The sequence below is a fragment of the Xenopus tropicalis genome, chromosome 9 (assembly GCF_000004195.4).
Source record: "Xenopus tropicalis strain Nigerian chromosome 9, UCB_Xtro_10.0, whole genome shotgun sequence".
In the NCBI taxonomy this organism is placed as follows: Eukaryota; Metazoa; Chordata; class Amphibia; order Anura; family Pipidae; genus Xenopus; species Xenopus tropicalis.
Genome location: NC_030685.2, coordinates 17,106,606 through 17,130,156, shown reverse-complemented (window position 1 = coordinate 17,130,156; position 23,551 = coordinate 17,106,606). Strand labels below are relative to the sequence as shown.

The 23,551-nt window shown below is 48.0% G+C and overlaps 1 protein-coding gene across 1 annotated transcript in view; it reads left to right on the top strand.

The window, feature by feature from the left end:
* Positions 1 to 23,551, top strand: part of lmf1 (lipase maturation factor 1) — a 177,068-nt gene that overhangs the window by 105,464 nt on the left and 48,053 nt on the right. Inside the window, exon 6 of the mRNA XM_002932282.5 lies at positions 18,611 to 18,778. Coding sequence (XP_002932328.3) covers positions 18,611 to 18,778 — 168 coding nt within the window. The remainder of the gene's footprint in view (positions 1 to 18,610; positions 18,779 to 23,551) is intronic.

Here is a 23,551-nt window from a genome sequence, read left to right as displayed (position 1 = left end):
CGCTGTGCTTGTCCCCCCCCAGGCTATGAGAGACAATGCAGCCCCTCTTCCTGCTCATAGAGAGCTATGCTGAGCATTCGCCAGAACTAATTCGTTTAGAGCCTTCAATTACCGAGGGGGGGGGGGGGGGCTTGTGACATGGGGGGGTTATTTGTAGCTTTGGAGGAAACACGTAAGGATGAGTAAATAAGATTTTGGAGCTAGACCAAATTCTGAGATGGGTTCCAGGGAAACTATCAAAGCAAAGGACGCTGAAGAGGAAGCGTGACAGACAGGGCCTTGTTTATGGAGTGGCCAAAATTGGCACAATTTTGTTGTGGTTTTTCCATCAATTCAGATTTTCAGTGTTATTATGCCCATTGCCTAACAATAGGGGGGCACAGAATTTTGTAGCAGTGAGTTAATAGCATGCAAACTCACCTGTGTGTTTGGGAGTCTGATTTAAGCTCCCATCAGTCTACTAAAAAATCAATAAACCATTAATTAAACCCGATAGGATTGTTTTGCACCCAATAAGGGGTAATTATATCTTAGTTGGGATCAAGTACAGGTACTGTTTTATTATTACAGAGAAAAGGGAATCATTTAACCATTAAATAAACCCAATAGGGCTGTTCTGCCCCAATAAGGGGTAATTATATCTTAGTTAGGATTAAGTACAGGTACTGTTTTATTATTACAGAGAAAAAGGAAATCCGTTTTAAAATTTTGAATTTGATTAAAATTAAGTCTATGGGAGACGGGCTTTCCGTAATTCGGAGCTTTCTGGATAATGGGTTTCCGAATAAGGGATCCCATACCTGTACCACTACTGACACCTTTAACTCTGCCACTATCGACGCAGAAAGGCATCAGTGAGCAGGCAAGCGTGGGGTGGAGGGTTTTAGGGTTGCCATGTTATTGGCCGATGACGTAGGGGGCAGAGCAGATGTTTGGGGGAGCAGATCAGAGGCAGGCCAGGTCAGGCTTTCTTTAAGTGCTGCTGTCTGTCTATAGGTGCTGCTGTGTCTCTGTAGGTGCTGCTGTGTCTCTATACGTGCTACTGTGTTTCTATAGGTGCTGATGTCTGTCTATGGGTGCTGCTGTGTCTCTATAGGTGCTACTGTGTGTCTGTAGGTGCTGCTGTCTCTCTGTAGGTGCTGCCATGTCTCTGTAGGTACTACTGTCTCTCTGTAGGTGCTGCTGTCTCTCTATAGGTGCTGCTGTCTGTCTTTATGTACTTGCACACATCAAGAGACTGTCTCCCTGAGATAATGCTTTCCACTAAGGTTCTTGAATTTTTCGTTGAGGCCCTCGGATACGCCTGGCCCCCCAGCTCCTATTGTCTCTCTGTAGGTGCTGCTGTATCTCTATAGGTGCTGCTGTGTCTCTGTAGGTGCTGCTGTGTCTCTGTAGGTGCTGCTGTCTCTCTGTAGGTGCTGCTGTCTCTCTATAGGTGCTGCTGTCTGTCTTTCTGTACTTGCACACATCAAGAGACTGTCTCCCTGAGATAATGCTTTCCAGTAAGGTTCTTGAATTTCTTGTTGAGGCCCTCGGATACGCCTGGCCCCCCAGCTCCTATTGTCTCTCTGTAGGTGCTGCTGTATCTCTATAGGTGCTGCTGTGTCTCTGTAGGTGCTGCTGTGTCTCTGTAGGTGCTGCTGTCTCTCTATAGGTGCTGCTGTCTCTCTATAGGTGCTGCTGTCTGTCTTTCTGTACTTGCACACATCAAGAGACTGTCTCCCTGAGATAATGCTTTCCAGTAAGGTTCTTGAATTTCTTGTTGAGGCCCTCGGATACTCCTGGCCCCCCAGCTCCTATTGTCTCTCTGTAGGTGCTGCTGTATCTCTATAGGTGCTGCTGTGTCTCTGTAGGTGCTGCTGTGTCTCTGTAGGTGCTGCTGTCTCTCTATAGGTGCTGCTGTCTCTCTATAGGTGCTGCTGTCTGTCTTTCTGTACTTGCACACATCAAGAGACTGTCTCCCTGAGATAATGCTTTCCAGTAAGGTTCTTGAATTTCTTGTTGAGGCCCTCGGATACGCCTGGCCCCCCAGCTCCTATTGTCTCTCTGTAGGTGCTGCTGTATCTCTATAGGTGCTGCTGTGTCTCTGTAGGTGCTGCTGTCTCTCTATAGGTGCTGCTGTCTCTCTATAGGTGCTGCTGTCTGTCTTTCTGTACTTGCACACATCAAGAGACTGTCTCCCTGAGATAATGCTTTCCAGTAAGGTTCTTGAATTTCTCGTTGAGGCCCTCGGATACGCCTGGCCCCCCAGCTCCTATTAAAGTCTGCAGTAGGGTGTCGGTAATGATGGAGAAATGCACCCAAGCATAGAAAACAGCCACAGGCCGGCTGGGAGGGGCGCTTGCTGAATAAATATATAGCCGATTGCAACCGAGGGAGAAATGTTTTTAATTATTATCAATAAGTAGGAATTGAATGATTAAAACCATGTGTAAGTCCCGCAGCCTGTAGTTACCTACTTCTCCATTAATTGCTTTTGGCTGGAGGAATTGAGAGTGGAGTCTGCTCCACCTAATTAGCCTCCTGCTCGTGTTCTGACAATTATGTCCGAGCCGAGAGCAGCAGTAGCCGCTTGGCGCAGGATTCTCCCGCTGGCTTCGGGTGTTCCCATACTGCTCGCCGGAGAAGAAGACACCCCTTCTTTTGAGATTTGGGGGTATCTAATGCTTATTAGACATGTCCAAAGTTTCATGGAGGCTTTAGTGACTTAAAGGGTAAGTAACACAAACACTGCTTAACACGAGGTTACAGATGCAACATATGCTGCATCGCTGTACAGAGATTATACATCATTCCCATCAGTCCCTGCCCCAGTGGAGCTTACAATCTCCTTAGATTGGGGCCTTAGATTGTAAGCTCCACTGGGGCAGGGACTGATGGGAATGTGATAGGGACCTTAGATTGTAAGCTCCACTGGGGCAGGGACTGATGGGAATGTGATAGGGACCTTAGATTGTAAGCTCTGGGGTATAAAGTAAACAATTTTATTTAGTGGGGGGGTGTTTAACAAATGGCGAGTATGACTTTCCTTGTCTTTTAAGTTACAGCCTAAAACTGGCTATGTATGGTAAGATCTTAACTTAATTTGGCTACGAAAATGGCGGCCCCAACAGGTATGGACTGAGATTCTTAATAGGCCTTGGTATTTCATGTACACAGAGGCCCAAACAGCAGCCCCCAGCAGCCCAATAAATAGTGAGTGCCTATGGCATCTTACAGCAGCCCCTCTGGCATTTGCTGACTATGCATTTCCCCTACTGGTAGAAAGGCTGGATGAATCCATAACTTGATTCCATGAGAATTGACATGCCATCTTTATGTCCTGGGGGCGGTGGCACACTAGCCCTAATTTAAGCAGCCATGGTTAAATGAAGGCATTACTTACCCTTTAACCAGCGAGCCACAACTAGTCCCACAAATAAACAACCACTTAATGGTTTCCTCCTTGTTCTCCGTATCCCCACACAAGGCAATCAGACATTGCGTGATCAGAGCCCCGGGCCGAGGATCCGTTTTTATGTGGATATAAACTAGCAGAGCAGTAGCAGTGGGGATTTAGGAGAGATTGGGGATTTTCCCTTAAATCCAATAAAATCTAATTGTTTAATAAATGGGTTGAGGCATTTTTTTTCCCGTGTGTGCCAGCCCCTCTTCCTCCAACACCTCCCGCGTCCCTTCCCCCCGACTCCGGCTAGTCTGCGCCCCACTTCTTACAAGCGTGCAGGTCCCCTAACCCAGCGGGAGGGCCCCACAGCATGGTCTGATTCCATTAGGTACAGAGAGAGACCCAGTGGCTTTCTGCTGTAATTTGGCATTTAACGAACATTCTCGCCCATTCCTTCCCTTACCACTTAATAACCCCCCCTTACAAATCATTTTTCTAATTTAAAATTTGACAGAATTTTCTCTGCTGTTGAGAAATTTTCAACATGCAATGGCTAGCAGAGGATGCTGGGAGTTGTAGTGCTATTTAAGCAGCCATTTATAGCATGTTGGTTTTTATTATTTATTATATATTTTGACTGTTTCGTAGAACATTCCAAACAGGGCACTATTCAGACCCAGACTGGCAATCTGTAGGTTCTGGCAAATGCTAGAGGGGCTGCTGTAAGATGCCATAGACACTCACTATTTATTGGGCTGGGGGTGCTGTTTGTACTGTAAATGCCAGGGCCTATTTTGGACCTGGTGCCATTGTTGCCCCTATCAATGTAACCAGGAATCATGTTAATGACCAGTCACAGGGCGGGAACCCTTTAGCTGCCAGGGACTGAGCTGAGAAAGGAGCTTGCAGATTTTAAAGAGACAGTAGCGTACAGGTATGGGACCTGTTATCCATAAAGCTCAGGACCTGGGGGTCCGGTAAAGGGGTCTTTCTGTAATTTTGATCTCCATACCTTAAGTCTACTAAAAATCATGTAGGCGTTATATAAACCCAATAGGGCTGTTCTGCCCCCAATAAGGATTAATTATATCTTAGTTGGGATCAAGTACAGGTACTGTTTTATTATTACAGAGAAAAGGGAATCATTTAACCATTAAATAAACCCAATAGGGCAGTTCTGCCCCCAATAAGGGGTAATTATATCTTAGTTGGGATCAAGTACAGGTACTGTTTTATTATTACAGAGAAAAGGGAATCATTTAACCATGAAATAAACCCAATAGGGCTGTTCTGCCCCCAATAAGGGGTAATTATATCTTAGTTGGGATCAAGTACAGGTACTGTTTTATTATTACAGAGAAAAGGGAATCATTTAACCATGAAATAAACCCAATAGGGCTGTTCTGCCCCCAATAAGGGGTAATTATATCTTAGTTGGGATCAAGTACAGGTACTGTTTTATTATTACAGAGAAAAGGGAATCATTTAACCATGAAATAAACCCAATAGGACTGTTCTGCCCCCAATAAGGGGTAATTATATCTTAGTTGGGATCAAGTACAGGTACTGTTTTATTATTACAGAGAAAAGGGAATCATTTAACCATTAAATAAACCCAATGGGGCTGTTCTGCCCCAATAAGGGGTAATTATATCTTAGTTGGGACCAAGTACAGGTACTGTTTTATTATTACAGAGATGAAGGAAATAATTTTTAAAAAATTTGAATTAATTGATTAAAATGGAGACTATGGAAGAGGGCCTTACTGCAGTTCTGAGCTTTCTGGATAACGGATCCCATGCCATGTCTGCATTTATGCAAATGGACAGGAGGTACCATAGCGCTTTTCTTTAAGGTGAACGCAAAATAGGAAAACATGTGAACATCTTTCTTTTATTTTCTCTCCCTCCCGGCCCCGCTTGGGTCCCTGCGCAGCACTTACTGGGGAGGTAGGGCCTGGGATGTAATCGTTAGGATTACGGAGGAAACACGTTAATTAACAGATTTGTGCTACAGCTAAGCTGCTAATGGATTTGCGTTGAGTTGTAGGAAGGAGGTTTCAAGTCATTTTCTGTGGCCCCTGACCTCCCTACTTTTCCTGAGCCCCCCCCCCCCCGTTATTGTAAATATATTGCACCGTTATTATTCATTGGGGTGAAATGCTACCAGGGCTGGGAATTAAAGGGAAGCCGGATAAGCTACGGCTCATTACAGTGCTGACACACTGCTACCATTCCCAAATACGGCTTCCCGGGTCTCAATGGAAGATTATAGCAATATTAGATTCCTTCAGACTTTTTGCAGCCAAGCCCATCCCTTTGTGGCCAGACATTTGTTCAGGCCCCCCCCCCCCAAAAGCTCGGAACCTGGTAGTATCAGTCATTTTCCTGTAGTTCAAGTAACGGGGGCAAAACTTGGGAACTCCGGTCTCTGCCCCTCGATCTGTTTTAAAAGAAAGGGGGGGGATTACGGGCCACATGCACAAGCAGGGGGTGCACTTGGTTGTTACTGGCCCCCCTTTCTGCAGGTTCAGTTGAGGGGTCAGCTCCGCTTATAGTTACGCCACTGCCGTGGGATGTATAAGACATTACATAAGCATTTAGGACTGACACTGCCTGTATATTTGGGTGCTTTTTTTGAGGGGGTAAAAGCAATTCAGGTGCAAATTATAGGGATGGGGCAGCGGTGTAACTATTCTGGGCCTGGCCCCCCTGCAAATAAATTTTGAGAGGGGCCCAAGAGTAGCAAACCCTACCAGCCCCTGGCCCCATTTCCCTTCATGCACTCTCTCTCTCACCCCCTGGCCTGCTTGCATATAGCTCCCTGCCAGCCATTATACCTAGGGTGTGCAGGGGCGGGGCTTATATGCTAGCAGGCTTGGGGGCTCCAGTGAGCAGGCAGAAGGAAAAGGGGCCATGGAACAATAGAGGATGCAGACCCCATGGTCCGAATCCCCCTGCTCCCTTGGCGCCCCATGACTGCGGGGTCTGCTTCTATTGTTACGCCACTGGATGGGGGACTGGGCAATTACCCAGGGTGACTTATATGGGCAACTAATGAAAAATAGCTGTGAGTTATTATGTCTGTCCTAGTTGCCCTTTAGCCTAGGACCCCCTTCCAGCAGCGTAACTAGTAACTAGCCAGTGTCTCTTTAAGCATCGCATTGGTGCAGAAAATCCGTGTCAGCATCTCAAGTATTAATAGTCATCTCCCATCCAATCAGATCATGGAGATCCCACCAATTTACTCTAGTGAAAAAACATCAGATCCAGAGTGTAGATTATTTCCTGTGCAGTTCCAGAACAGAACACCAGCCCAAACCCAGCGCAGAATATTGTACTGGTACCAGCGACATACAGATTCCCTCCTGCGGCTCTCGCCTGTCCCTGCCAAACTTCAGAGCTCAACACTGCCCTCTGCAGGAAAACTGGGGGGAAAAGGTGATTGTACAAATTGCTGCTGAACGCACCCCCCAAAAATGATCCTTTTGCCCAATGAAAGTGAATGTAATTCTAAGCAACTTTTTTCCTAAACATTCATTTAACATTTCATTGGTTTCAAAGCAGCATCTGTACTCTTTCAGTCGGTACTGACATTTGAAACAATGTAGCAAAAGCTCATTAACAGACCTGTCTTGGCAGGAGAACTGACTTTTGCTATATATATTTATATATAAGAAGAGACAGAACCGGCAGTACAGAAATGGACAGATACTGCATTTAGCAGCAAAAACATATACACAAATGAGTAATTAATGTATATGCTTAAAATTACATTTTTATTAGGCAAAATATTATTTTGGGGGTATATATTCCCTTTTAATAAAGATATTGGAGGTAATGGTGGCGTTATAGCCTGTAATATTACCCCCCTGCTCCATACATGTTTCAGTGGAGTCCATAGATGAGGTGCACTTGTTTGCTCTGATGAGGAATAATCAGGGGGGTACAGGGGCCCCGTTGCAGGGGGAGGGGCCAAAGATGGAAAAGCTTAATTGCTTAAGTGCCATAGTTTGTGGTGAGTGGGTAAAATTTAAAAGGGTCCATGACCAGGGGGCCTCGCTACTTAGTATTTTGGGGTACCTTGATTACCGATGGAAGCCCTGGGAATATGTCCATAAGAATAGTTAGTAATATTGGGTGATGAACTGGTAAACAAGTCACATTTGCAGCACTGTAAGGTCCTTTGTCAGAATCATGGGATGGTGGGGGAGAGTTTGAAATGGGGGGCCTCTCCAGCTGGGGTGGTGGGCCCTTGGGTGACATCCCCCAATGGGCCCCAAACACCCCAGTCCGACACTACTGGCACTATGATTTCTGTCGCAGCCAATTCAATGTAGGGTGCTGAAACATTGGTAAGTTGCCCAGTTCTACCAAGATATATTGAAATTGTGCCTTATTTAGAGCCTTACTGGGTTCTTTACAAATGGACACTCACCCTTTACTTACCCTGCTGTTTGTTTCCCGAGTGAGACAGTTCTACCCTTTATTGATGAACTGAGACCATGGCCTAGCACGGGTTAAACAATAGCTTTTTTTTTGTTTTTTGTGACCCAAAGAGGTGCAGAAAGCACCTTCCCGGTGACATTACCTGGGGCGGGCGGGAGGGGGCCGAGGCGTGTGCTACTGTTACCCAGCGCCACTGATTTATTGAAACTGGAGCCTGCGACTTGTTAGGTTACATTTTTGACATGGAATTTCTAAAGGAAATATACTGTTTGCTGAGCCCCCCCCCCCCTCCTCCTCCTCCTCCCCTCGTACCCTCCTCTCCCCTTGGCTCCCATCCAGATCTCTCCACAGACACGGCCTTCACTGAGCCAGGTACTATACGTCTGAGACTTCTCTGCCATTCCAGGAGATCCCAGAACATTTCCCAGCGCGGCGTATATATGTCATTGTTCGGAAGGGACGCCATCGCCAAATTCAAAAATTTTATTGATAAAGTGCGTAATGTAATGCACCAGATCCAGGATTCGAATTCCGAACCGAATCCCAATTTGAAGGGTTAAATCAGGGGTGGCCACACTTTTTTGCGGTCGTGATCGACCGGACCGATACGGAATGCTGAAGTGCGACGTGAATGCGTCCGCATCCCCGGCTTGATCGCGGCCCACCAGAAATCCACGGGGGATCGACTGGTGGACCGCGATGGACGTATTGCCCACCCCTGGGTTAAATGTTGCTGCGTGAACGAAATGTAAAAACATTTTACCCTTCTGTATCCTAATTAGGATTGTATCCGCCATCTAGGATTCGGATTGGTATTCATCCAAACATGGATTCTGGGGTTCGGGTGAACCCGAAAAACTGGGTTTGGTGCATCCCTAGTGTAATGTTTGGTAACGTTTCAAAAAAATATCATTTTTTAAAAAAATTGCATCGGGGGAGCACATAAACTGGTGCTCACTTGTATTAACGGACTTCCTGTGGCATTAACTTCCTGTGGAGTACAAGTATAAGTATAAGTGGGGTACCAGCTGTCATTCTATTAGAGTTGAGTGACAAACTGGAGAGTTGGGGACCACCTGAAAGCAAAGACTCCCCTATTCACTCTGCTTTCTCCCCCTCTCAGTCCCTCTCCCTTGTGTCTCCATCACTCTCCCCAGTTGCCATAAGGGTGTCTGGCTGTTTATACTCTCTGCACTGCTGTTTCTGACTCCTGAAAATGAAGCTGACGCCAAGCAATTAGGAGAAGGGATTTCTGCCATGTTACAAGACTCAGAACCAGCAGTGCTGCTTTACAGGATAAACAAATAGTGCAATTAAGAGCAATGAATGTGTATTGGAAAATTGTAATTTATTTCATTAGGTAAGAAACAGTTTTTGGGTGGGCCTTGGCTCCGGACTCAGAAATCCGCCCAACGGGACTGGGCCCGACCTTCAGGTGTCACCCATTAGACCGCCATCCAGGACTGTTTACAGCTCTCCCCATAATCAGGTGGCGTCCCGGGGAGGTGGGCTTCTGAGAAAGCTGCCGTCTGTATTGAGACAGAGGGGTAAACAGCCCCCGGTCCCACAGGCCATGCCAACGCCTTAGCCCCAGACACTGCTCTCATTGAGCCTGGGTGCTGCCGGGACGGGGAGGTGAGGGTGGAGTGTTTGTTTAAAGCAGTCAGGTTCATACACAGCCGTTAGGCTTCCCTCACCCACCTCCTCATTTGCGGGCCGGGCCTCTCCTGGAGACTGCCTGTCAGTGAAGCCTGGGGATGTTTATTTTAATGGCCACTTGTGGTTCAGACTGGTGCCAGTAGTACGGCATCAGATTCATCACCAGGGGAGCGAGAACCCCACATGTCACATGGGATACCTTACTTTAATGTCCCTCTGTTCAACTTGGAACTCCGCCTCCCTTTAACCCATTGCAGGCCAGTGTCGGGGCAGTAGTGTCGTTCAGTGCTGCTGGTGAACCATGTATAGTAGGGAGAGATGGTGCCTATAGTAGCAGTGGGGGGATAATAGCCTCTGGGAAGGGACTGGGGCTGTGGGATAGCAGGTATAGTAGGGAGAGATGGTGCCTATAGTAGCAGTGGGGGGATAATAGCCTCTGGGAAGGGACTGTGGCTGTGGGATAGCAGGTATAGTAGGGAGAGATGGTGCCTATAGTAGCAGTGGGGGGATAATAGCCTCTGGGAAGGGACTGGGGCTGTGGGATAGCAGGTATAGTAGGGAGAGATGGTGCCTATAGTAGCAGTGGGGGTAATAGCCTCTGGGAAGGGACTGGGGCTGTGGGATAGCAGGTATAGTAGGGAGAGATGGTGCCTATAGTAGCAGTGGGGGGATAATAGCCTCTGGGAAGGGACTGGGGCTGTGGGATAGCAGGTATAGTAGGGAGAGATGGTGCCTATAGTAGCAGTGGGGGGGATAATAGCCTCTGGGAAGGAACTGGGGCTGTAGGATAGCAGGTATAGTAGGGAGAGATGGTGCCTATAGTAACAGTGGGATAATAGCCTCTGGGAGGGGACTGGGGCTGTGGGATAGCAGGTATAGTAGGGAGAGATGGTGCCTATAGTAACAGTGGGATAATAGCCTCTGGGAGGGGACTGGGGCTGTGGGATAGCAGGTATAGTAGGGAGAGGTTCTATCTATAGAAGCAGTAGAGATAACTCTATATGAATATTTAGTGTAGTAAGTGTGGCCCTGAGTGTTTGAGACTTGGAGGGTTTGCTGTGTAGCTGAGGTTTTTTCAAAATCTCCGGGGGGTGGAGTTGAAAGGCATGTAGCTGGGGGTAAAATTTATCAGCTCACCCCAACCTTTAGTATTCATGAATTTCCAGAACAACACTGTAGGCCTATTCCATGGAAATGGAGGAGGAACTCATTTGAGGGAAGACACTGCGCAGACTAATAGGTGCAGAGCGTGACGTTGGCCGTGAGTCTCGTGTCGGACTCAGAGCGTGTAGATAACCATGCCGTGATGAGATGTGATTGCTGAGAAAGTTCTTGCTCTGAACTGGTTAACGAGGCTAATTTCATTCTCTGTATACATCCTTTGCCGAAATCAAAAGCAATCTATTATGCTCGACATCTGAAGTTTATTTAAGCCTTTTGGGACTGTAAGTAGGACGGAGGGTCGCTCGTAGATTGCCAGCAGTTTATGGTTGGGTTGGCCGTGTATCAAACACATCTCTGTGGCTCAGTCTAAGAGCCGAGAGGATTCCATCCTGTCTTTTCTTTTTTTTTTCCCCCACTGGTTATACATCATCCATCCCCAAACATGGCTGGGTATCAGGAGCAGCATTCATGGTGGGTCGAGGTGTCCAACCTGGAGGGTCTTCATTTTATTTGGCCTGAAAGCTTCTGTTGGTTTTGGTGACCACACAAGTAGTGGATAGCATGGAGCATGGGACGGATACCGAATTCTCATCGGTCCCCACCGCTCCTGAGGACAACACGGAAGCTGCAATGACACCAGTGAAAAAACTGAAGACCTTTGGCTTCAGTTGGCCTTGGCCTCTCCTTCCTTGATGCCTTGTACAGTAATTGCTTGTAATTTTACCACCTACTTCACAATTTTCCCTGTTGAGATGGAACAGTTTTGATATGAGGGCCAGAAAATGGGTCAGGCTTAGGAAAAGGTTTTATGTGGTTTGGGCGCATTGGACATGATTGGGTGTAACTGGGTATAGTCAAGATGGATTGGTGGCATCACCTATGTTAACTCCATGACCTCCTAAATATCACTTGTCCACTGAATGTGGGATTACTAGGGTTGTCCTCCCTTTCTCGTTGACCAGCCCAGTCGATCTGTTGGAAGTACCACCAGTTGCCACCCAGGAGTAGGTGGAACCCTTATAGCAGTCCAGCTGTCAGTTCCAGGGTGGCAGATCTGCTTATTAGTATAGCCTAGACCAGGGGTCCCCAACCTTTTTTACCTGCAAGCATTAAAAAAGTTTCTAGGTGGGGGTGACCAATAAGGGCTGTGATTAGTAAGTTGGTAGCCCCACATGGACTGGCAGACCATAGGAGGCTCTGTTTGGCAGTACAAATGGTCTTCATGCCTCCAAAACTTGTCTCCAACAACAGTCAAAGGGGGTGGTGAGCAACATACTCCTGAGCCACTGGTTGGAGATCACTGCCCTAGACACTCAGAAGCCCCACCTACTTTTATCAGGACTAACCCACTTAAATTAGGACTGTTGGGTGTACAATATGTGGTGGGTGCCTGTGGCTTAGATTAGTCTCCTGTTAATGTTCCTCGCATACCTTCCAACATTTCCTGGAAATTCATGTTTTTGGCCACGCCCCATCTTCCCGACCCTGCCTAGTTTTTCCCCATACACCCCACCCATTTCTATTTCTTGGTGAATGGGTTTTGGGATTGCTCACCAGATGCAGATGTTTCCATCTGATATATTTCAAATAAAAGCAGCCTGTGTCTCCTTTTTGAGGCTGACAGGGGTTGCTGGGAGTTGTAGTTCAGCAGCATCTGGCTGAGACCTCCCGGGAGAGTGTAGAACCCTCATTCCTGACCCCTCGCGGGAAGCAACTGAGACGGCAGTGTGAAAAAGAGGATTACGCCTGGCGTAGACCTTGGCAGCGCTAATCTTTGTGGAGCCCGCTAATGACTTAAAGAATTAGCCCACTTATAGGTGTGTGGCCATAGGTGCCATGTAACGGGGGCCCATATCCCATAGTGGGAATACGTTGCTAATTTCAGGTTCCGGAGCCTCTGTTCTTCCATCTGGATTAGGCAGGTGGGACTTAGTCATAAGCCGCAGGGGGTCAGGGTGTAATCCCATTGCTCTGGGGAGAGATATGAAGGGGGCTCCCATATGGGAATTGGAAGTGAGCCCCCCGCCTGAGCGCTACACGCACATATGGAAGCCATTGTTCCAGGAACACACACACAGCGCCCTGAGCTCTCTCTCTCCCCACTTTGTTCCATGGGGCTTCCTACATTCGGATTCTTTTCACATGTTGTTGTGTAGCGCGGCTTCCACTCTTAACCTCTGGAGAAGGCGCTTAACCCCTCTGCCACGAGGAAAGGCCCAACCTAAAGATTGAAAGGGTCTCCAGCTGCTGCAACATCTCTGTTTCCAGCATTAGTGCCTACAGAAACCATAACATCGCCTGCTCCCAAGAGCTTGCACTCAAAGGGACAGCTTTAGGGTAGGGCAGAGTGGCCAAGTGTTAATGCAAAGCAGTAACCGACCATTTGGAAATGTGCCGGAGCCTGCCCAAAATGGCACTGGTGTACGTTTTTGCATTTTGCCGGGTAAGCCCCATACACCACAGCCCTTATGCAACGGAGCTGCCATATTGCTTGTATCTGCCTTGGCACTCTAGCAAAGATATTATTCCTATGACCAATGTAATTGGTGCATTTGCTGTCTATGGAGTATGTCAACCTCAGCCGTGCTTGGCAACGTGGCATCTATCATCTACATAGCAACACATGGAATTAAGCTGAGAAAGATTTAAACTGAGGACAAAGAAGGAGGAGCTGCTGGGAAGGGCCACCATGGCATGGGCCAAGAGCAGCCCAAGGCCAACTACTCCCAGTGACTACTAGGAACATTCCATAGAAACAAGGTTTGCGCCATGTTAAGAATGAAAGTCCAGGCGGAGTCAGTCAGACCTACAGAAAGAAAGGGGGCGGGACTGTCTGGGGAACATGGCTGCCTCCGTGTTTTTTTTTGCAATTAAAGGGTCTCGCTTAGAAGCCTCCAACTGATGTTTGATGTGAATATGTAATGCGCAGAGCTTTGAGGCATTGGGTTCCTTCCCTTGCCCCTTTCTTTCTCCAGAGAGCTGGCATACTGCTATCACCCAATCGCTTGTACTCCTGCTATCACCCAGTCGCTCGTACTCCTGCTATCACCCAATCGCTCGTACTCCTGCTATCACCCAATCGCTCGTACTCCTGCTATCACCCAATCGCTCGTACTCCTGCTATCACCCAATCGCTCGTACTCCTGCTATCACCCAATCGCTCGTACTCCTGCTATCACCCAATCGCTCGTACTCCTGCTATCACCCAATCGCTCGTACTCCTGCTATCACCCAATCGCTCGTACTCCTGCTATCACCCAATCGCTCGTACTCCTGCTATCACCCAATCGCTCGTACTCCTGCTATCACCCAATCGCTCGTACTCCTGCTATCACCCAATCGCTCGTACTCCTGCTATCACCCAATCGCTCGTACTCCTGCTATCACCCAATCGCTCGTACTCCTGCTAGGCTCCTCTGCCCAAGTAAAGCAGCAGGGGTTGCCGCCACATTAGTTTGTTCTTTGGCCGAAATCTGGATGTAGTTTGTATTTTTGACAGCGAGGTTTTACTTTTTTTGCAGAGGGGCAGGGATTAAAGGGGATATAAACTTTCAAAAGTACATGAATTTAATGATAAATGTGTGAATGTAATTGGAAGTAGTACCTGTATGTCCCTTTCTGCACTGCTGGCTCTGCCAGGGTCGGAACAGTGGCACCTACGTCAGGCACAATGGGGGTGGGTGCAACAGACGGGGCACGGTAGAAAAGAGTGGTGGGTGGGGGAGCATGTCGACCAGGCGGCAGTTTGGAGCAAGTAAGGGGGGGGAGGTATAGGGTGGCAGTGCCACTTGGCTGGGCTCTGGGTTCTGAAACAGAGTAACCGAAGGCAGCCTTGGGTTCTGGCTGCTGCTGCTACATTGTTGTAGGAGTCAGAACCAGGAATGCGGAGATTATAAAGAGACCACTTTCAATTGCAATTACATTTACACATAACTTCAAATCCATTGAATATGTGTAATGAATGTATTGAAAATTCCATTCATTAGGCAACATTGTATTCTGGGGTTTATATACCCTTTAAACATTTATTTCGGTTTCCCTGGCAATGTAGAAGTTAATAAATCCGGAACATTTCTCCCCCTGAGAGGGCACTGTGCTGAACCGGAAAAATATCAAAAAACCACAGCCTCTCCCTGTGTCCTCCGCACCCACCCGGCACCAGTCCGGCGCCCCTCCTTCCTTGTAGCGTCCAATCCACAGGGGGTGGGAGTATGGATGGAACCCCAAGCGCTACCCGGGGAACAAGCTGATACATTCCAGCCCCTCTCATAAAATAATAACAGTAGAGGAGGAATCTGGCAGCGATGGAGAGAGGCTTCCCCTTAACTGAGAGAGAGGGATATTCATCTCCCCAGCAAACAGGGACACTGGGGCTGACAGCAGAGGTGCTCATAGGGCCCTGGGGCCCCATTAACATCCTTATTGTTACTCAGAACTTCCTGATTATGTCACAAGGCCTGTATTTAGCTTTACTTTCCCAATGCCGATGGAGCTCGGGCCGTCTATAGGGCCATCACTATTCCCATCAGTCCCTGCCCCAGTGAGCTTACAATCTAAGGTCCTTATCACATTCCCATCAGTCCCTGTCCCAGTGGGGCTTACAATCTAAGGTGCCTATCACATTCCCATCAGTCCCTGCCTCAGTGGGGCTTACAATCTAAGGTCCCTATCACATTCCCATCAGTCCCTGCCCCAGTGGGGCTTACAATCTAAGGTCCCTATCACATTCCCATCAGTCCCTGCCCCAGTGAGCTTACAATCTAAGGTCCCTATCACATTCCCATCAGTCCCTGCCCCAGTGGGGCTTACAATCTAAGGTCCCTATCACATTCCCATCAGTCCCTGCCCCAGTGGGGCTTACAATCTAAGGTCCCTATCACATTCCCATCAGTCCCTGCCCCAGTGAGCTTACAGTCTAAGGTCCCTATCATATTCCCATCAGTCCCTGCCCCAGTGGAGCTTACAATCTAAAGTCCCTATCACATTCCCATCAGTCCCTGCCCCAGTGAGCTTACAATCTAAGGTCCCTATCACATTCCCATCAGTCCCTGCCCCAGTGAGCTTACAATCTAAGGTCCCTATCCCATTCCCATCAGTCCCTGCCCCAGTGGAGCTTAAAATCTAAGGTCCCTATCACATTCCCATCAGTCCCTGCCCCAGTGGCGCTTACAGTCTAAGGTCCCTATCATATTCCCATCAGTCCCTGCCCCAGTGGAGCTTACAATCTAAGGTCCCTATCACATTCCCATCAGTCCCTGCCCCAGTGAGCTTACAATCTAAGGTCCCTATCCCATTCCCATCAGTCCCTGCCCCAGTGGAGCTTACAATCTAAGGTCCCTATCCCATTCCCATCAGTCCCTGCCCCAGTGGAGCTTACAATCTAAGGTCCCTATCACATTCCCATCAGCCCCTGCCCCAGTGAGCTTGCAGTCTAAGGTCCCTATCATATTCCCATCAGTCCCTGCCCCAGTGGAGCTTACAATCTAAGGTCCCTATCACATTCCCATCAGCCCCTGCCCCAGTGAGCTTACAATCTAAGGTCCCTATCCCATTCCCATCAGTCCCTGCCCCAGTGAGCTTACAATCTAAGGTCCCTATCCCATTCCCATCAATCCCTGCCCCAGTGAGCTTACAATCTAAGGTCCCTATCCCATTCCCATCAGTCCCTGCCCCAGTGGAGCTTACAATCTAAGGTCCCTATCCCATTCCCATCAGTCCCTGCCCCAGTGGAGCTTACAATCTAAGGTCCCTATCACATTCCCATCAGTCCCTGCCCCAGAGGAGCTTACAATCTAAGGTCCCTATCACCTTTGCACACCATGATAGTTTTATCAGGGCCAATAATCTAAGGTCCCTATCACATTCCCATCAGTCCCTGCCCCAGTGGCGCTTACAGTCTAAGGTCCCTATCATATTCCCATCAGTCCCTGCCCCAGTGGAGCTTACAATCTAAGGTCCCTATCACATTCCCATCAGTCCCTGCCCCAGTGAGCTTACAATCTAAGGTCCCTATCCCATTCCCATCAGTCCCTGCCCCAGTGGAGCTTACAATCTAAGGTCCCTATCCCATTCCCATCAGTCCCTGCCCCAGTGGAGCTTACAATCTAAGGTCCCTATCACATTCCCATCAGCCCCTGCCCCAGTGAGCTTGCAGTCTAAGGTCCCTATCATATTCCCATCAGTTCCTGCCCCAGTGGAGCTTACAATCTAAGGTCCCTATCACATTCCCATCAGCCCCTGCCCCAGTGAGCTTACAATCTAAGGTCCCTATCCCATTCCCATCAGTCCCTGCCCCAGTGAGCTTACAATCTAAGGTCCCTATCCCATTCCCATCAATCCCTGCCCCAGTGAGCTTACAATCTAAGGTCCCTATCCCATTCCCATCAGTCCCTGCCCCAGTGGAGCTTACAATCTAAGGTCCCTATCCCATTCCCATCAGTCCCTGCCCCAGTGGAGCTTACAATCTAAGGTCCCTATCACATTCCCATCAGTCCCTGCCCCAGAGGAGCTTACAATCTAAGGTCCCTATCGCCTTTGCACACCATGATAGTTTTATCAGGGCCAATAAACCTGCCTGTTGTCCTTGGGATGACACAAGTGCAGACATGGACATACTCTTACAGAGTCATTTCCGACAAGCAGTCAAACAAAGGACCCCAGCAATTAGGTATATAAAAAAAAACTATTGGTAGCAATGCAAATATGAGCAAGAAAAAAAATAATGAAAGCAAAAAATCTAGTCTTACCATTGTCTGCCTTTTGGTTGCCTGAGTGGCTGTTCCTAGCAACCAATTGGAGAAAATAAAAAGGTGTATGGGGTTTGGGTAACTGACATTATCAAACTTGTAGTCACACAAGCTCTATCACTGCCATGCACAGGGAATACAGTGTTTCCTGAGATTCTTTCTCCCAAATGTAATAAAAAGCACTAGGTTTGGCCACAAGCAGTAACCCATAGCAACCATTTAGATGTTTTAAACAGGTGGCAGTAAATTTTACCTGCTGATTGGTTGCTATGGGCTCCTGGGCAAACTGTGTGCCTTTTATTATATACCCCCATTTGTATCCTTCCATTCCATCTATTCCGTACCTGCCCCCTAGCCAATCCACCCCTATTTATAGACCCATGCTGCCCCATCTCTGATGTCATAAAGGAGGTGGGGCCTTTAAATAGAGGCTGCTGGGGGAGGAAGTCAGAAATGGGAGGGTTGGGTGGGAAGGACAGAAAGTGGAACACGACTCGCAAATCTTTTGCTAATGTCCGGCATATGATAGCTGCCCCCCACCCTCCTATCAATCTCTATCAGCTCCTTCCTATTGGCTGCACTTGTTACTCTGTTACACATTAGAATCACTGAAAGCTCCGAGGACACAGGCCAAGGGCACAGATTTACACACTGTATATACAAAGTACTCACATTTTAGAAGGACAAATGCCTCATCTTAAAATGTCATTCAGAGCCCCCATTTTATGTTTTTTCAGGGGACCAGAAAACAATCCACGAAAATGTAAAATCAGGGAAAAGCGTTATATATGGGGGGATCCGAAAAAATGATGGAAAATGTATGTTAAACTGAGTTTTCACTATATACAACAATTCACATTATCGGTTTCTTGGCTCTTTATAGTGTCTGCCCTGCCGGTTCTAACTCCTGAAACAATGTAGCGGACGCCAGCTGGGTAACAGACCTGGAGGAGAACCGACTTATGCGATGTGTATTTCCAGACAACACTGCTCTCAGTTGCAGTTACATTGACAGTTGATATATTGAATGAACATGTATAGGATGTTGCTTACATTACATTACATTATACAAATAACGCTGGACATCCCCAGTAATGGCAGTTATTGGGGTCCCTTCGCGTTCTTATTGACAGATCCTGGCATGTGGATACTGCAGGAAGGCGTTGCTCCAAGGTTGGTCAATTAAGCGCTTTTCCTTTCCATTACAGACCCAGCCTGTGCCCAACCCATTGGCTTACTACATGCACCGGAACCCTTGGTGGTTCCACCAGTTTGAGACGCTCTTCAACCATTTCATAGAGCTGGTCGTGCCTTTCTTCATCTTCCTCGGGAGACGGATGTGTCTTGTTCATGGGATCCTTCAAGTCCTCTTCCAGGTGAGAGCAAAAGTTGGACCTCTGCACCATCAGAGCCACCATCAGTAATCATGGGGCCCAATGCTACTAAATTAGCACAGCCCTCTCCTACTGATCACCCCAGCCCCTTGGGTGGGAGACCATGCCAATCAGTAAAAAGGGCTCCAATGGAGAATAAAAATTTGCCTTTGCATGCTTGGCCACACCCCTAATCTACCCTAATCAGTTAGGTCAAAACCCCACCCACAATCCACTCAAACCCCACCTGCTCCCCCTCATGCACCACCCCTTTGAGACCTGCAAATCACAGAAACTCTGATTCCATTTCCTACCCAGAACCCCCTTCATTTTGTTACAGAGTAGAGCATTGATTGGTCCAGCTGCAGCTGACTGGTACATTTCTGTGCATAGCATTACTGATGTCAGTGACGTCACAATAAATCTGTTGCATAGGTTGGATGATTGATTGATTTCTACCCAGAATCCCTTTTTGAGAGCAATAACTGAGCCAATTTCATTGGCCGCCTGCCCAGTTTTGCCCCAGACATTGCTATTTTAGCAGGCGTAAGGGCTCTTTAATGGAGACGGATGCGTCAGTGACGTCACAATACATCTAACTGTATAGGTTGAATGTAGAGGAAACAGAAAGAAGGCAAATGCAGGGCTAGCGTTGCGGAACCCCCTAGTTCTAAAGATACATTCTCTTTCCCTGCCCGCGGCCAACAGAGCGGCCTCTGAGATCACGACTTGGGATCTCTGGAGACGCTGCAAATGTTTCTGCTCGAGCTAGCATGGAGGCACGCTGGTCCAGAGACCAGAATGATGTGGGTGTTCTGGGGTCAATAAAACAGAACTATAATGAGAAACAACTGTTGTGTATCTGTGAGATTCTGCTGCATTCAAAACAAATAGTCCTGAAGTCCTTTGTGTTATGGAACCAACGCCCCCCCCCCCCCCCCCCCCAAATCTGGGCCTTTATTGGTACCCTGACAGCATCCTTAAAGGGACAGTAACAATAATAGTCTTTCCCCCAATAAAAGGCACTACATTTGCCAAGTAGCACTAACCCATAGCAACCAATAAGATGTTTGCTTTTACACAGGTGACCAGTAAATTCTACCTGCTGATTGGTTGCTATGGGTTACTGCTCCTGGGCAAACTTAGTGCCTTTTATTACATAACCCCCATGGTTGTGTTAGGGAATGAAATCTTTGAGCTGAATATGGGTAGAAATTCAGTCAACGTTTGATCTTAGTTCCATTTGATTTTGAAAAAAGTTAGCCACTTCTCGCTTGCCCACTTCCTGCTTCACATAGGCCTATCTGATTTCTTCTGGTCATGTGACTAAAGTTGACTTTAATTGGGCCTATAAAACTGCCGACGCAGACTCATTTGGCAGCTTATTGGCCTGTTTGTGGGGCCTGCTTCACCTATATCTGGGCGAAGATCATCTAGATATCTAGCAGTCAGGTCAGGACTTCTAATGGGCAAGGGCCACATTGTATTTGGTGCTCTCCCATGGTTCCCCATAGGCCTACTGTATAATCTGATCATTGTATTTGGTACATAGATGGGCAAATTGAGCAATGATCTTGCGCTCTTGGTGCACAGCTTGGCCAGAAACCTACGGGTTGGGTGGGTTTGGGCTGTCATGGGCAGGACCAGGGCTGCCAACAGGGGGGACAGTCTTCCCGGGCCCGGAGAATTTTCACTTTTAAGGGGGGCCCGGCCATGCTAAACTTTTCTGGAAAATGTTGTTGTGAGGGGCCCTGTGATTTCTGATGGCGGCCCTGGGCAGGACTATACTGAAATGTAAAATAGGCCCAGGCATTTCAACTATACAGCCTAGGGTTCCCACCGCCGGTATTCTACTGGGCAAGCCGGTAAAACACCTGCCAAGGTCAAGGCTGGTAATGCAAATTTACCGGCAGTGAAGTTGCCAGTAAATTTATAATACCCTTAGGATGAGCCCCTGTCCTGCCCCGATTCGTCCAAGTCTTCCCCGATCCTCTTTATAACCCACCCTCCATCTGTTTGTGTGTCGTATCTCCGCCCTTTTACATCACTGCTCCACCCCCATTATGTCACTGTTAGCCCCCTTTTGTGCCTGCCAGGTCCAAACTGGGAGTCAAAATAGGCCCAGGCATTTCAAGTACACAGAGGCCCAAACAGCCCCCCACCAGCCCAATAAATAGTAACTGTCTATGGCATCTTACAGCCAGGGTTGGACTGGGACACTGGGAAAAATCCTGGTGGGCCTCGGCGGCTCAGACCCGACCCTTGCCGGTGCTCCCTCTGCCCGACCGTTCCTCCCCTGACGCTTTAAATTTAGGTGCGCTCAAGGGAGGACGTCGGGTGGGGGGTTAGGGGGGCCCCTGCGGGATGGGGGGGGTTAGGGGATGTGGCTGGCGGGGGCCTTGCACCCCCCAGTCCGACCCTGCTTACAGCAGGCCCTCATGCATTTGCCAAAACCTACGGATTACCAGTCCGGGCCAGTAAAAATAATTTAGAAAGGTGGCAACCCTAAAACCCTATGACTGTACATGGCATCTTGGCAGGGGCCCCAACTTTTGCCGGGGTCTACATTTGTAGTCCCCCCAGTGCCTGCTGATGCCCCACCATATCTCCAGAGGGGGTGGGCATACGTTTAAAGGTCAAGGTCTGGGTTATCCCCATGGCACAGGGGTATTAAACTGATAAAAAGCGAAATGCGTGCACCAGGCGCAAAAAAGTGGGGCGTGTTGTATTCCCTCTTAGAATTGGCACAGGCAAGGCACTCAGAGGTACAGAGAGCCCAGTGGGGGTCCCAACATCTTTCCCAAGGCTTCAGGATCAGGAGGCGACGGGGTATAAAATATATTTGGCCGGGAGTCTCGGTGAATTCTAGTAACACAAGTAAGTGTAATGCAGCACCTCCGTGCCAAGTGCAATGCACAGAACTGATCCCCGGGCTTTCTAATAAGGTGCGCCCTGGCCTGCGAGATGAAACAGTGTTCCCTGGTGGCCACCGCGGCGCATTGCACCTTACCTGGAACATGTCAGCGTGCCAGGAGCCAGAAGGCTTTAGAAAGAGCCCATAAAAACCTTGTAATTATGCGAGTCCAACCACGAGTTAATTGCTATTTTATTGACGGTTCACAATTACGGACTTATTTATTCCTCTGGCGGGGGAGAGCGGCTCGGCAGGAGAAGCGCACGGGGCAGTGCAAGGGGTGGGTGGGTGGTGGGGGGATCTGGCTGTGGAACAAAACCCCGCTTCTCTTGCACACACAGTCTCCGCATTCAGCTGGGCTTTATGGACAGACTCCTGTTCTGCAGAGGAAGCCGTAAACTTTAATGCTGATAGGCCATTTAATGCGCACGCTTGAAGATCTCCATTGACATTTCGTGCACGTTTTATGGTAGCTTTTTTTTTTTTTTTTTATAATTGTTATTGGAGTCACGGTGGCGGGTCTGAATGTGGGGTTTAATTATTTCTTTCCCACATTAACCCCTGTTTTTTTTTTGCTTAAAGAAGAAGCAAATGGACTAGAAAGGGTCCATTGATCCATAAATACTAGTAACCCCCCCCCCCCCAAGTTATATTATATCATATTGCAGGTGCTGTTCTCTTGCACGCTTGGGTGGGTTGTGCAATCACAAGTGAGACAGGGTAGCTGCTGGTGAGGGCATCAGGGGCCCCCGTGTGGGTCCAACTGGGTGCAGGTTCCACCAAACGACAGTGGGGTCGAGCGTCCTTTGCCCCCCAATCCCTGTGTGCAAACTGGTGCATTGACAACACACATGGGGGAGGGGTAAGTGACCAGCAGCGGTGGGGGGACGAGGGCCCAGACTAGGGGGCTGATTTACTAAGACACGAATTCGAATCCGAATTGGAAAAATTCCGATTGGAAAACGAACATTTTGCGACTTTTTCGTATTTTTTGCGATTTTTTCGGCGCCTTTACGACTTTTCGGAAATTATCGCGACTTTTTCGTTACCAATACGATTTGCGCGAAAAAACGCGAGTTTTTCGTAGCCATTCCGAAAGTTGCGCAAAATCTGGCGCCTTTTTCGTAGCGTTAAAACTTAAAAGGCGCGAATCGTATTGGTAACGAAAAAGTCGCGATAATTTCCGAAAAAAAAGCAAAATACCGATCATTACGAAAAAAACGCAATCGGACACATTCGGCCCGTTCGTGGGTTAGTAAATGTGCCCCTAGGGGTAGGCAGAAAATAGTGATATGTTCCTAATGCCCCCCCACTGTTGCACCCTAGGCACCTCTCTCTTTTGCCTAACCCTGGTTCCTGCCGCACCCCCCCTACTGTTTAGCCCTAAGCACGTGCCTCTTCTGCCTACCCCTAGTTCCTACCCGGGGGTAATGTTATAAAGGCATGCAAAGTTGCACCTGGTCTAATAACCCATAGCAACCCAAAGCATATGCTTGCTTGCTTGCAAACAGCTGATTGGTGGTTGTTATGGGGAGTTAGTTCAAACTACCTATGCTGTAGGATGCTCAGTGTTATCTGAGCCAATTACAGGGCAATCTAGTGGCTGAACAATGCAGCCCCCAGCCATTCACATACCACTAATAAAAGATAATATATACTATATAATAATTTTTAGTATATGTGCACTCTGCACACCACCCTGCAGGCATATATAAAGTTGGCTACAGGTATGGGATCCATTATCTGGAAACCCAATATCCAGAAAGCTCCGAATTACGGAAAGCCTGTCTCCCATAGACTCCATTTTAATCAGTTTTTTTAATCAGATTTTTAAAATTGATTTCCTTTTCTCTGTAAAAATA